The 14925-nt window shown below is 47.7% G+C and overlaps 1 protein-coding gene and 1 long non-coding RNA gene across 3 annotated transcripts in view; both read right to left on the bottom strand.

Moving 5' to 3' along the window:
• Positions 1 to 451: 451 nt before the first annotated feature.
• On the bottom strand, positions 452 to 2749 carry LOC135250449 (uncharacterized). The gene is made up of 2 exons (XR_010328933.1): positions 1873 to 2749; positions 452 to 1806 (listed from the first exon to the last, which is right to left on the bottom strand). It is a non-coding gene; the product is annotated as an uncharacterized LOC135250449 (long non-coding RNA).
• Positions 2750 to 4761: 2012 nt separating this feature from the next.
• The window catches only part of epb41l5 (erythrocyte membrane protein band 4.1 like 5), a 41769-nt gene continuing 31605 nt past the window's right edge, over positions 4762 to 14925 (bottom strand). For both annotated transcript variants that reach the window (XM_064326728.1, XM_064326729.1), the window contains exons 19-27: positions 14512 to 14640; positions 14193 to 14257; positions 12754 to 12873; positions 10082 to 10163; positions 9525 to 9602; positions 9316 to 9366; positions 9084 to 9211; positions 6411 to 7810; positions 4762 to 6117 (exon numbers count right to left, since the gene is read on the bottom strand). In XM_064326728.1, coding sequence (XP_064182798.1) covers positions 7744 to 7810; positions 9084 to 9211; positions 9316 to 9366; positions 9525 to 9602; positions 10082 to 10163; positions 12754 to 12873; positions 14193 to 14257; positions 14512 to 14640 — 720 coding nt within the window. In that variant the 3' untranslated portion in view covers positions 4762 to 6117; positions 6411 to 7743. The remainder of the gene's footprint in view (positions 6118 to 6410; positions 7811 to 9083; positions 9212 to 9315; positions 9367 to 9524; positions 9603 to 10081; positions 10164 to 12753; positions 12874 to 14192; positions 14258 to 14511; positions 14641 to 14925) is intronic.

Genomic DNA, 14925 nt, shown 5'->3' with positions numbered 1-14925 from the left:
GGCTGTGTACACTACTGCCCTCTGCTGGACGTTTTTAGTTTGTATGCTTACATTGTATTGGCTACTATGAAATCGCAACATGGACCGAAAGAATGAAAGCTAAAAGTTTAATTAAAATCAGTGGATTGTGCAGATTTGATGGAAGCCAGGAGGAGAGCGGAGAAACGCCCGTCTGATCACGCTCGCTCCAAAGCCAGCTTTATCTGGACAAGTCACATAATTCTGATGTGTTTATATGTTCTGGACTTCAGTCAAACGTCTCTGCACAGGAGATCGTTTCTTTTCTAGGATAAACCTCCCTTTCCTGAACAGCCTTGTTAATAAATCCGATGAGAGAGAACCAGAAAATGGAACTTGGAACATTTCTGACTAGGAGTATCGAACCATATTAGCGGCCAAAACATCCCAAAAAAAAAAAAACGAAAAAAAAAACTGGCAATTCACAGCAAGATGCATTTCTAAAAGACATTTTACTAGGAGAAATTCTATGTTGTACAAAATTGCTGCGACCATACTAGTACACGTTCCAAACTTTTGATCAATATACAAAGGAAATACAAATCAGTGCCGTGTTCTCTAAAGCAGTCTTTACATCTAGATTACACTTAAATGTACAGAGTGAGACAGGGTGACCTTAACAAAAAAGAAAAAATAAATTAGAGCCCTACAGCAAATTGCACTTACATGGTGAAGTTCTACAACCAGAGCTTAAACAGTGCTATTGTTCACTAGGAGATAATCCTCACCTCAGAGTACGTACAGACAGACAGAAAAAAATAAAATGTAAAAAATCAGCCGTTACTTCCATATACTGACCATAGTGGCCGTGGCCAAGCACCAGTCCTACAGACCGATTTGTTGTCTTTAAAAGAGGAACATGTTCTTGCCAGGCGATTCAAAATTATGCAATTCATAGAGAAAACAATTTTTTAAGAAGGAAAAATATAACCAGGCCTTGATGAGCTCTGAATGATGATTTAAGAAGAACCAGAACACAACACAACGATATTCTGGAATCTTCTCAGCAGACAGAACTGCGTGGACCTCCACGGGTTGCTACAGTTACGAGAGAGATGACGGTCTAGCAGTGGGAGGAGCTGACCGGGACGCGACTGAATGCTGCAGGGTTGACCTTTGACCTCTGAACCACAGAGGAGAACCCTAGTGAAAGAACCGCTGGCTCCGCCTCGCGGCAGAGCACCACGGAAACGTCGCCCTTAAAGGGAGATCCACTGACAAGACGTGACCGCGTGAAGCCCTCCTCTGGGAAAGGTGCCAGATATCGCAGCGTCTGCTTCTCTGAAACTGTCATCTTCAATGGACTTACACGCACTGAGTAATACTTCCTGTTGGATGACTTCCTGTTGAGAGAGTTCAAGTGGGGTCAGGGAAGGATAAACAGTGACCTGAAAACACAGAGAAGCCTTGGCTCCTCCTGCAGTTCAGTTAACCGAAACCTACAGCGGTCAGCTTTGGTTGGTCATCACATTTTTCCTCCAAGAACGTGTTCCTCTGGTCGAGCGATTAGCATTTTTCAGAGTAAAACTGAAAGTGAGAGAGAGTTCCTTTGTGCCAGTTCTTTTGTGGTCTGGTGTGTCGCGAGAGCTGTGCTGTGCATCGTCACACACACAAACACAAGAGCATGCAGGCGGGGTCAGCTGACTGCTGCGCCGGTCCATTGAGTGTTTCCTCAGTTTTTTTTTCATAGTTCAGAAAAAAAAAAAAAATTCCAAAATGCGCAGAGGCCGAACTCTGAACGTCTCGCTCCATCAGAGGGTAGAAACCCTGCACACTGCTGCAGACTGCCTGGAGACAGTGACCAGCAGTGCTGCAGACTACAAGGAGATAGTGACTCACAGTACTGCAGACTACATGGAGACAGTGACTCACACTGCTGCAGACTACATGGAGACAGTGACTCAGTGCTGCAGACTACATGGAGACAGAGGCTCACAGTGCTGCAGACCACATGGAGACAGAGGCTCACAGTGCTGCAGACTACATGGAGACAGAGGCTCACAGTGCTGCAGACTACATGGAGACAGAGGCTCACAGTGCTGCAGACTACATGGAGACAGAGGCTCACAGTGCTGCAGACTACATGGAAACAGTGACTCATAATGCTGCAGACCACATGGAGACAGAGGCTCACAGTGCTGCAGACTACATGGAGACAGAGGCTCACAGTGCTGCAGACTACATGGAGACAGAGGCTCACAGTGCTGCAGACTACATGGAGACAGAGGCTCACAGTGCTGCAGACCACATGGAGACAGTGACTCACACTGCTGCAGACTACATGGAGACAGTGACTCAGTGCTGCAGACTACATGGAGACAGAGGCTCACAGTGCTGCAGACCACATGGAGACAGAGGCTCACAGTGCTGCAGACCACATGGAGACAGAGGCTCACAGTGCTGCAGACCACATGGAGACAGTGACTCACACTGCTGCAGACTACATGGAGACAGTGACTCAGTGCTGCAGACTACATGGAGACAGAGGCTCACAGTGCTGCAGACCACATGAAGACAGAGGCTCACAGTGCTGCAGACCACATGAAGACAGAGGCTCACAGTGCTGCAGACTACATGGAAACAGTGACTCATAATGCTGCAGACTACATGGCAGCTGTCACTCACAGTGGGGCTTACTCCAAGCAAAAATTAGTAGCTTTCTTCAAAGTGTAATGCTAAGCACAGTTTCCAGCTATGTGATTATACAAAACACTAAATAAGGCAGTTTTAACTATTGTCTGTGTGTATAGCCACACACCCCAGTGCAGCTTCTCTCCTTTATCAGACCTGTGAAAGTTTTTAAATAAAATGAACCTTGGTTTAAACTAAATGTAACCCAGGACTGGTTCCTGTTGTGGTACGGGGCCTAACGGGTCCATTTTCTGTCAACCTCTGAGGTAAACAAATGTAACAACTCAGCAGCCTACAGAACGCATTTGATTGATGGATGCTACTCAGGAATAACAGGCCATGGGAGTCAGTGTGTGGGGCTCCACCGGTTTGGTTAGACCTTGGGTGTCAGAATCCAGTCCTGGAAGGCCACAATATCCGCTGGGTTTCCTGGATGTGAGTAACAAGGTCATCTCCTTGGACTGGTGTTCCGGAAGCAGTCAGAGCCACGGCATTACTCTGACCCTTACTTGACAGTCATGCCCCCTTGTGAGCACGCACAGTACTGCAGTACCAGCTGTAGTCCAAGTCCCCATCCCCCCCCTCCCCTCACGATTACAGTATATACCAGGGCTGGGCTCGTTCTGTTCCTGGAGGGCTGATGCATTTTAAGGTCTTCCCTTCCACCAGTTAATCTTGGTTCAATCAGCTAATTAGCTCTATTCACCAACGCCTGTATCAAGTTATAGATCAGACCATGGTAAGGGACACAAGGACTGTTGTGATTAATGGGGTTATCAATGAATGTAGCTAAAATTATAAATCGGATAATTGATTGAGGCTGATTAATTAAGAATAGAAGCTGGCATGGAATCCTGACCCAGAAATATAAGTGCACTACATTGCCAATATGGTCCAATAGATAATAGAATCATCCACTATGACCCTCTGCGTACTGAGGAAATTGCCTTGTAGGTTTAAGGTGCCAAACTTTAAGGGTGACAGATTATTGTTTTCCATCTTGTCACTTTGTATAATTCCACCTCCTCCCACCCTTTTGATTGCCTACGGAATATTACAGCTTTGCCGTTTAATTTCCCGATTCCTGTCTGTGGAACAGTTTTGAGGGAGTGTAAGTGTTCACTGCTCTGTGTAGGGGTTCCCTCCTCTGTGTAAGGGTTCCCCTCAGCAGGGTAGTGTTTTCATCCTCGCCTTGTTCACTCTCCTCTTAAAAGTACGTCCTGTCCAGGCCTTTTAAAGCTGAATCGCTGTTTGTATGAATAATTCTTCAGTTCACTCGCTGTTTTTTGTAACATAAACGTCAGAATATGTTGCCAAATAAACGCTTCTTCTTTGTAAAAACCTGTCTGGTGATTTATGAAGTCTGTATCGTTGCCGTCGGGTGTCATGAAGAAAAATTACGTTTACAAAAGCCAGCGGACTTTTTAGAAAATGAACAAAGCAATGAAAGAAAAGTTCTGGTGTTTATCCACACTCTCCTGCAATAGAGACCATGCACACGGTCTGGATTTGGAGGAATTTACCTACTATATTAATGTAGCATACAATTGATATGAAGGGTTATAAAACCAGTTACGATGCAATTGATCTCTTTCACAGAAACTAGTCAGGAAATAGTCCAACCTTCCCCAGATGTCATGGAGAAAATGGTCTTTCAGTGGTCCTCACTCCGGCTGTGTACACTACTGCCCTCTGCTGGACGTTTTAGTTTGTATGCTTATTGTATTGGCTACTATGAAATTGCAACATGGACTGAAAGAATAAAAGCTAAAAGTTTAATTAAAATCAGTGGATTGTGCAGATTTGATGGAAGCCAGGAGGAGAGTGGAGGAACGCCTGTCTGATCACGCTCGCTCCAAAGCCAGCTTTATCTGGACAAGTCACATAATTCTGATGTGCTTATATGCTCTGGACTTCAGTCAAACGTCTCTGCACAGGAGATCGTTTCTAGGATAAACCTCCCTTTCCTGAACAGCCTTGTTAATAAATCCGATGACCGAACCAGAAAATGGAACTTGGAACATTTCTGACTAGGAGTATCGAACCATATTAGTGGCCAAAACATCCCAAAAAAAAAAAAACGAAAAAAAAAACTGGCAATTCACAGCAAGATGCATTTCTAAAAGACATTTTACTAGGAGAAATTCTACGTTGTACAAAATTGCTGCGACCATACTAGTACACGTTCCAAACTTTTGATCAATATACAAAGGAAATACAAATCAGTGCCGTGTTCTCTAAAGCAGTCTTTACATCTAGATTACACTTAAATGTACAGAGTGAGACAGGGTGACCTTAACAAAAAAGAAAAAATAAATTAGAGCCCTACAGCAAATTGCACTTACATGGTGAAGTTCTACAACCAGAGCTTAAACAGTGCTATTGTTCACTAGGAGATAATCCTCACCTCAGAGTACAGACAGACAGACAGAAAAAAATAAAATGTAAAAAATCAGCCGTTACTTCCATATACTGACCATAGTGGCCGTGGTCAAGCACCAGTCCTACAGACCGATTTGTTGTCTTTAAAAGAGGAACATGTTCTTGCCAGGCGATTCAAAATTATGCAATTCATAGAGAAAACAATTTTTTAAAAAGGAAAAATATAATCAGGCCTTGATGAACTCTGAATGATGATTTAAGAAGAACCAGAACACAACACATAAGATATTCTGGAATCTTCTCAGCAGACAGAACTGTGTGGACCTCCACGGGTTGCTACAGTTACGAGGGAGATGACGGTCTAGCAGTGGGAGGAGCTGACCGGGACGTGACTGAATGCTGCAAGGGTTGACCTTTGACCTCTGAACCACAGCGGAGAACCCTAGTGAAAGAATCGCTGGCTCCGCCTCGCGGCAGAGCACCACGGAAACGTCGCCCTTAAAGGGAGATCCACTGACAAGACTTGACCACGTGAAGCCCTCCTCTGGGAAAGATGCCAGATATCAGAGCGTCTGCTTCTCTGAAACTGTCATCTTCAATGGACTTACACGCACTGAGTAATACTTCCTGTTGGATGACTTCCTGTTGAGAGAGTTCAAGTGGGGTCAGGGAAGGATAAACAGTGACCTGAAATTACAGAGAAGCCTTGGGTCCTCCTGCAGTTCAGTTAACCGAAACCTACAGCGGTCAGCTTTGGCGGTCATCACATTTTTCCTCCAAGAACGTGTTCCTCTGGTCGAGCGATTAGCATTTTTCAGAGTAAAACTGAAAGTGAGAGAGAGTTCCTTTGTGCCAGTTCTTTTGTGGTCTGGTGTGTCGCGAGAGCTGTGCTGTGCATCGTCACACACACAAACACAAGAGCATGCAGGCGGGGTCAGCTGACTGCTGCGCCGGTCCATTGAGTGTTTCCTCAGTTTTTTTTTCATAGTTCAGAAAAAAAAAAAAAATTCCAAAATGCGCAGAGGCCGAACTCTGAACGTCTCGCTCCATCAGAGGGTAGAAACCCTGCACACTGCTGCAGACTGCCTGGAGACAGTGACCAGCAGTGCTGCAGACTACAAGGAGATAGTGACTCACAACTGCAGACTACATGGAGACAGTGACTCACACTGCTGCAGACTACATGGAGACAGTGACTCAGTGCTGCAGACTACATGGAGACAGAGGCTCACAGTGCTGCAGACCACATGGAGATAGTGACTCACAGTACTGCAGACTACATGGAGACAGAGGCTCACAGTGCTGCAGACTACATGGAGACAGAGGCTCACAGTGCTGCAGACCACATGGAGACAGAGGCTCACAGTGCTGCAGACCACATGGAGACAGTGACTCACACTGCTGCAGACTACATGGAGACAGTGACTCACACTGCTGCAGACTACATGGAGACAGTGACTCAGTGCTGCAGACTACATGGAGACAGAGGCTCACAGTGCTGCAGACCACATGAAGACAGAGGCTCACAGTGCTGCAGACCACATGAAGACAGAGGCTCACAGTGCTGCAGACTACATGGAAACAGTGACTCATAATGCTGCAGACTACATGGCAGCTGTCACTCACAGTGGGGCTTACTCCAAGCAAAAATTAGTAGCTTTCTTCAAAGTGTAATGCTAAGCACAGTTTCCAGCTATGTGATTATACAAAACACTAAATAAGGCAGTTTTAACTATTGATATTCAACATACAGTGTAGATAACATACATTTTACAAACAAAATGTTCAGGGCTCAATGTGCCCAAACATGTGGTCGTGTTTCTCCAGTGTCACGAGCGTCTTGGTCCAGCTGAGGAACTCACACAGCGATATGTGCAGTACTGACAGGTCGGTACTTAACCATCGGGTCAGCAACAGAGGTGAGTACCACTTAAAACAAAAAAACTAGCCATATAAAAAGTGTCAGTACAGATCAGTCCAATAACATTCCAGTGATCCCATCCAGTAATACAGCCATCTGGTGGACTGATAACCAGCAGCTGTTCCACAGTGATTCCAGGCTCAGGTTGAATGGGGTCATATGGGGAAGGGGGGGTATTTTGGAGCAGGCATATAGGCCACACCCCCCAGTCACTGATCCTGGATCAGATTCTGCGCTCAGTACGAAGCAGTAGAGGGTTGGGAGCAGGGCTAGGTTAGCTGATTCTAGATCAGATTCTGTGCACAGTATGAAGCAGGAGGGGGTTTGGATCAGGGCTACGTTAGCTGATTCTAGATCAGATTCTGTGCACAGTATGAAGCAGTAGGGGGGCTGGGATCAGGGCTAGGTTAGCTGATTCTGGTTAAGTGCTTTGGCCCATGTGTGGGGCCTTCTGGACTATGAGTGGGGTGGTGTCCAGCTACAGAGGGGGGTCTCCTCTTATCCCCAGAGGCACCAAAACACCCCCACATTCCTGAACCCTCTACTCTAAGGGCAGTGAGATGAAATGTCTAGCAGAAAATCCAGTGGCTCACAGTTTAATAAAAACAAAATTAAACGAAACAAAACAAAAAAAAACAAAACGCTCCTTCCCAAATTCCCATCCTTTTGGAATGTAGTGAAAAAGGCGGAGACGGGGAGTCTCCAGCGATCGCCGCCCGCCAGATTCCAGACTTTCCTTCCCGAAACGCCGGTGTCCCGGGCCGGGGGGGGGCGGCGTTCCCGCGCCCGTCTCAGAGCTCAGTGGTCAGCAGGTGCTTGGTTCTCATGCCGTCCTCCTTGGGCGAGGGCGTGACAGTGCTGGGGGGGGCAGACACAGGACCACACCTCATAAACAGCAGCTCCGCGAGCTCATCCGCCTCAGCCGTGACGTCTGCACGCCACAGTGTAAACAACCGTACCGAGAACCAGCGAACTTTAATATAATGAAATTAGCTACCGGTCAGTCTGCATCAATGTGTTACACGCACAACATGTAACCCTTTAAGGTGTGAGGTAGCAAATACGTCATGAGAATGTTCTTACTTCAGCATTCTAATGCAGATTTCACAATCGCTACGGGCAACTGGTAAAGAAATGGATTTATAGAATGCTGACTTAGACTTTCTAAAAATCATTCAAAAAAAGGGCTTAAAGTACTTATTTTTACTTAATTTAGCATCAGTCCTGGGTTACATTTAGTTTAAACCAAGGTTCATTTTATTTAAAAACTTTCACAGGTCTGATAAAGGAGAGAAGCTGCACTGGGGTGTGTGGCTATACACACAGACACTAGTTCACTGCTATTTGGGGCAAGAGGAACTCATTATAGGATTAAAATAAATACGCAATGACTAAAAAAAAAAGGAAATAATTAAATGCTCAAGAGCAGAAGTTAGCCTGAAACTCTGAAATGGATCGGCCCTTGCCGTGCATCCGTAAGGCAGCCATTTTGAAAACTAAGCCTGGGTAACTGAAGAAACAGTCACACGAGACCAGAGTTATGCATGCCTGCGTACAGCAAAAATGCACTGAGCAGTGCGACTGATCAGAGACCTGCCCACAGGAACACCTGGGGGGCAGCTATGAGAGAGGAAGTGTGTCAGGAGAGAATGAAAGGATGACATTTAGGATGAAACCGGCTCTTATTCAAGAGTTCACCTTGAACAAGAGCTAATATGTGGTGCTTTGAGCCCTGGTTTAGGGCACTACAGCTTAGTGCACTATAACCTCAGGCACAATGGTTTAGGGCACTACAGCTTAATGCACTATAACCTCAGGCACATTGGTTTAGGACACTATAACCTCAGGCCCAATGGTTTAGGGCACTACAGCTTAGTGCACTATAACCTCAGGCACAATGGTTTAGGGCACTATAACCTCAGGCCCAATGGTTTAGGGCACTACAGCTTAATGCACTATTATCTCAGGCACAATAGTTTAGGGCACTACAGCTTAGTGCACTATAACCTCATACAATGGTTTAGGGCACTACGGCTCAGTGCACTATAACCTCAGGCACATTGGTTTAGGGCACTAAACCTTAGTGCACTACGGTGAGTGGTAGGCCACAGGAGGGAGGGTGGCCAGTTACCTGGTCGCAATCACATTGTGAGTTTGAGAGAGCTGCGGATGGGCGGTGTGAGCGCCCCCTTCAGGGTGGAGAGGGGACGCCTTTCCCGAGCAGTCATGGTCAAGAAGGCCATTAGTAAAGATGCCGCTCTGCCCAGACAAAGGAGAATGGAGGGGAAGAGGTCAGTCGCTACGCAGCTACATGATGGACAGAGAGTTAGAGACAGACAGAAGGACGTTCTGACAGGACTTACTGCAGCTGTGGGTACGATCCATCGAGGAGTAATCAACGGTTTGGGCTGCACCTGCAGGAAAAACGGTGGGACAGCCAATCAGAACAGTCACATGACCCAGATAGGGTGTATATCCCATTCCCCCAGGTGCGGTTGTGTTTAAGAGCAGCACTAGTTGCAAGGGCAGGCGTGTGCAGTGTGCAGCTGGACAGCAGAGGGTCTAAACTTACTACTGGGGTGGGGTCTGTGAAGTCTATCAGATTATCGGTCACGGGTGCGATCAGGAGCTCCAGGTCTTCTGGTTTTGCCTGCATTACGAGAAGCCATATATATTTATTTTTTCACGCAAGCACATGCCACGATGGAAAAGCACACTAGCTAAACGCCCCCCCCCCCAAACCAATCTACCCAAAGAACATGACAGCTGCCTACCCAAAACTCAGCTGAAGTAAATGGTAAATGGCTAAATGCTAAAGAGCACAGATGAAATGGCTGAATGCTGAAGAGCACAACTGAAAAAATTATATGCTAAAGAGTGCAGCTGAAATGGCTAAATGCTAAAGAGAGCAGCTGGAATAGCTAAATGCTAAAGAGCGTGGGTGAAATAGCTAAATGCTGAAGAGCACAACTGAAAAAGTTAAATGCAAAGGAGCACAGCTGAAATGGCTAAATGCTAAATAGCACAGCTCAAATGGCTAAATGCCAAAGAGTGCAGCCAAAATAGCTAAATGCTAAAGAGTGTGAAACTTTATTAATTTATAGCGGACAGCAGAAAACTTGGTGATACCTTGGCGGGTGGGGCCTCGATAGCAGGTTCGACAGAGATCGGGGCAAGTGCGGGAAAGAGGTCTTCGGCCTTCAATTCGTCGCTGAGGAGAAACAGGAGGTCCGTTCATCACACACCTCACATGTACACAAGCACTACACGTGAGCCCCGAGCCCATCTCACATTTAACCATATCTATAAAGCACAACGATCCATCGTCTACTGCCAGCAGCTGTTTACACTGATCGAACAGCCGCCGTTTCTCATTAAAATACATTTAGCGGTGATTGCGGTGTGTAGGTTGCCAACGTATAACGTTGCAATCAACTCCATTCATGTAAAATTACCATGTTTTCCCAATTTACACATTAGCATCCTTACTAGCCAACGCGGTCTTCAGTATGGTTTCTAGCTGACTGAGGCTCCAAGCAGAAAGCGTTCTTTTAAAGTTCTTCCACACGCAGTTGCTGAAGGTGGTCAGGAGCAGACCTATTAAAGTCACGTCCTCCCAGGATCTGCTGGATCACAGCTCACCTCTAAAGGCAGCAAAAAGCGAAAGGGACAAAGGGCCCGCTCTATCCTCCCTCCCCTCTCTTTCCCCCCCCCCCCCCCTCAATTTCCTGTGTCACCCGCCGCATCCCGCCCATTTTACCACGTCCGCCTGAGACGGCCCTCCGATCCAGCGGCGTCCGGATTTAGAGTTTCGGTGTGACCGGAGCCGCGACGCCCGGCGCCCAGAACAAAGCGTCGCGGCCGGGTGACGGCCCTAAAGGGGCGGGGCAGGCGTGGCGTACCGCGCCGCGCGGGGCTAAATCTCCGGCCGCGGCCGAAACCGAGACGCGCGAGCGGAGACGCGGACGAACCGGTGCCTGCTCAGTACTACGGCCAGCGAGGACCCCGCAGCTGACGGACGAGGCGGGATGATAAATGAGGAGCTGCGGAAACTGAGCCTCTTCAGTAACCCCTCAGACGTGCTCCGAACCCCACTGTGGACTCTCAGAACCCCGGGATAATCATAGTGAATGTAGCCGGCGCTCGCTGGTCCGGGATCGGCCAGAAAGTTGGGAAAAGCAGAAGACTGGAAAAATAAAAACGCACGGGGGGAAAAAAAATAAAAAGCATCCTCTGGAGTTTTTCCCAGGAGACTGTGGGGCTGTGGTTCCAGTGGGGTCTTTGATGTCGAAGGCCACGACACCAACCAGAGTTTATGAGGGGGGGGTAAAGGCTGTTCACCTTGACTTTGAATGAAAGGGCGTCCCACAGCCTTTTGGTGGGGGTGGAGGGGGGGGGGGCGCTGTTAGCACGCGACCGTGATACGCCCAGTTTGGATGCCCCAAACACCCTCTCGCGGGCCAGCGCAACACGTGGGAAAGTGCCGAATCTAGGGTCCAGCCATAACAGGACCATAACAAACCAAGGTTCTCCTTCAACAAACCATTTAGCTTTTAGCTGAAACAATTGTGTTGTGCACAGGGTGCTTAGGGTGGGTCTGTCAGCCACTGACAAACTCTCCTGTAGATGTGGGGCGTGTATGTGTTAGTGTGTGAGGCACACACCATGTTACCCACAGCTAAATCTGCTAGCAGCTTGTGGTCAGTCTACAAGCTGTCAATGCTATGACACATTGAGCACCTGAGAACTCCACTCTTGTGCAAATGCTCCAACAGCAGCACTTACAGGTTCTTCAAACAAAGGTATTAGCTGCAGTTGAATCTGACCTGGCCACAGAACAGGCTCTGTGAGGAATTTGATCTTTGCTCAATCCCATTCTATCAATGTTAAACTGCACTCCACCATCAGTAAGAGAAACTGAACTAGGGCATGCTACCCCATGAGGTTCTACCATGAGGTTCACAACCATAATGTTAAATATGGAGCAGTCAAAAAAAAGGTACTGTGGTCACAGTGGGGACTTCTCATAACCATGCTAATTTTACAGACAGCAGGCGCCCTCTACTGACCACTGACCATTTGCAGCTTGCAGGCTTGCAGAAGACTTGCACAACATAATCAAAATAAATCCTAATAAGGCTGCTGAACTGGAACAGGTATATATATTTGTTGAGTTCAATTACCCTATCAAACAAAAGCATTTTATTTTAAGAATTAATTAATTTAAAAAAAGTCTCAAATATGCACTCAAGTGGTTTCGTTTTGGTCGGAAATTTGTAGGTATAGTTCTCCAGTGTGCTGAAGTAAAGCTGGAGCACATTTCATTGTGAAAGAGTTACCAGGCAGAAAACGATCATGTGACACAAGTAGGTTCAGCGCTGTACCACCGCCAGATGGCAGCAGACAGCTGTGTGGTGGAGGAAATGGAGGCATAGCGGCTTTGTTTTGCAGGGAGGAAGGAAAAAAAAAAACACCAAAAACACAGGATCTCACATGCCCCCACACAGCACAAAAATCACAGCTCACAAACTTAACTCACTGGCCATAAGTGCCCAAAAACATGATCAATATCAGTGCCCCTAAGTGCAGTCAGCAGCCTCTATGCTGTATCACACAGTCCGCTGGCTATCAGAGGAACAGACAGGTGGCCCCTTTAATCTGGGCGTGTCCCAGTTTCTCTCTCAGACACCGGCCCACAGGGATTACACCCACACCTCCTTCAGTGGCCTTCTCACCGTTTCCCATAATCCACTCAGGTGAGACACACACACACACACACACTCTCCTCAGCCTGGACTCACCTGGGGCCCGCGGGGGCCGGGGGTCCTGGCTTCAGGAGGTCTCGTGACTCCTGGCGCTCTGTCCAGCCGCTGGCAGAGAGGGAGGAGCTGCTGCCCAGCCGCCCGCCGCGGCCCCTATTCCTGTGAAGAGAGTGCGGCGCGTTATAGAGACAGCCCTGTGACACTGTGCTCACCCTACCAGGGGACAACACGCACATACTGACCAAACCAAGACATCTACTGACACAGGCAACACACAGCTACTGACACAGGCAACTCCATCTACTGCCACCGGCAACACACACCTACTGACACAGGCAGCTATCCATCTACTGACACAGGCAACACACAGCTACTGACACAGGCAACACACACCTACTGACACAGGCAGCTATCCATCTACTGCCACCGGCAACACACACCTACTGACACAGGCAGCTATCCATCTACTGACACAGGCAACACACACCTACTGACACAGGCAGCTATCCATCTACTGACACATCCCAACACACATCTACTGACATGGCCAACACACATCTATGGACACAGACAACTCCACCTACTGACACAGACAATTATGCATCTACTGACACAGACAACTCACATTCACAGACATAGGCAACTCTCCATCTACTGACACAGCCAGCACACAACTACGAAAGGCAATATACAACAACTGACAAGGTCAACAGGCATCTCCTGACAGAGTTATCGTATCCACAGATGCAGCTTACACACAAATTCTAATGACCCAGACAAAATATTGACATAGAAAAAACACCATTTACTGACACAGCATTTACAGACACAAACAATTTTCGACATGGCACAATCACAGCTTTTAATGAGCACAGCCATGTTCAACCTGAAACAAAATCATTCCAAAAGTTTACCACTATATTAAAAACAATCAACTGAGGCTATCTATATTGTACTGTTCAGAAGTGTAGCTCCTTGTTTGAAACTGCTGTAAACCAAGGCCAAGTTCATACTGGCTGACACTCCCCTCAATCTCACACACGCACGTGAACACACACACACACAAACACAAAGGGATTTGTTTATCCTTGTGTGAGAGTGAGGTGTCTATTCAGAGATGATGTCAGGGATGAACCATGCAAAGGACCCTGATGAATATTAATGAGGCTAATCAGCTTTACAGTGCTAGGCTGTGATTGGCTGGCCTGGCTGTGTGGTGGAGGAAAGCTTGTTAAGACTCAGGGCCTGGTTATAGGCTCCACTGCTGACAGTGTTCAGCCACACTTCCAACAATGTTTAGTCACTCTTCCCAGTGTTCAGCCACACTGCTAACAGTGTTCAGCCACACTGCCAGGGGTGTTCAGTCACCCTTCCCAGTGTTCAGCCACACTGCTAACAGTGTTCAGCCACACTGCCAGCGGTGTTCAGCCACACCGCCAGCGGTGCTCAGCCACCCTGCTAATGGTGTTCAGCCATACCTTAACGCCGCCTCTTGAACGTTACAGTTCTTCTCCCCGGTTACTATGTGTTCCTCCCTTGAGCCCTAAACAGACAGAGAGATGCTATCACATTAACATACTCACCGGCATGCTGGGCAACCTCTGCCCTAGTGAGACTTGAGATGCAATTCAATTAAAGACAGCACAGCTGCATTTACATTCGTGTTGCATTCATAAGGAGGACCTCTCTACCGGTCCTTCCTGCAGAGCTGTGAAAGGTGGGGCAGCCCATCCTGGAGGTTTCTGGGTAAAAGCAGAATGTTACCCTGCACACAGGTGCGTAACACTAATCACGCACCTTGAGAGCAGCCTCCGCCTGGGCTTTCAGGATGTTACTCTTGAGGTCCTCCGGGGGGCGCAGCGGAGCGAGCACGGGGCTGCTGCTCACGCTGTTCAGACACTTCTCCGTCAGCTTCACGACGTCCTCCTGAGAACAGCAAGGACACTTCCTGTTACATCACTTCCTGTTGTGATGTAAGCGGCTACGTAAGAGAGCTGCCGCCTCGCCCCTCCTCCTCAAATGGGCAGAGTGAGGACATGGGGCAGGGTTTGAGGGGCGTCTCCGGCCTCAGAACTAAAGGAGGGAAATCCCACAGTGCACAGCAGAGCATGATTTCACACAGCTGTGAGCAGTCAAGGACAGAAGCGGGACCCCGGGATTCCATTCAAACCCCAGTGAGGGAAATCACCTACGGTAGTGTTTATTCAGCCG

This window comes from Anguilla rostrata, chromosome 3 (assembly GCF_018555375.3).
Source record: "Anguilla rostrata isolate EN2019 chromosome 3, ASM1855537v3, whole genome shotgun sequence".
Lineage (NCBI taxonomy): Eukaryota > Metazoa > Chordata > Actinopteri > Anguilliformes > Anguillidae > Anguilla > Anguilla rostrata.
The sequence above is the reverse complement of the archived record's forward strand: the minus strand, read 5'-3'. Positions and strand labels throughout refer to the sequence as shown.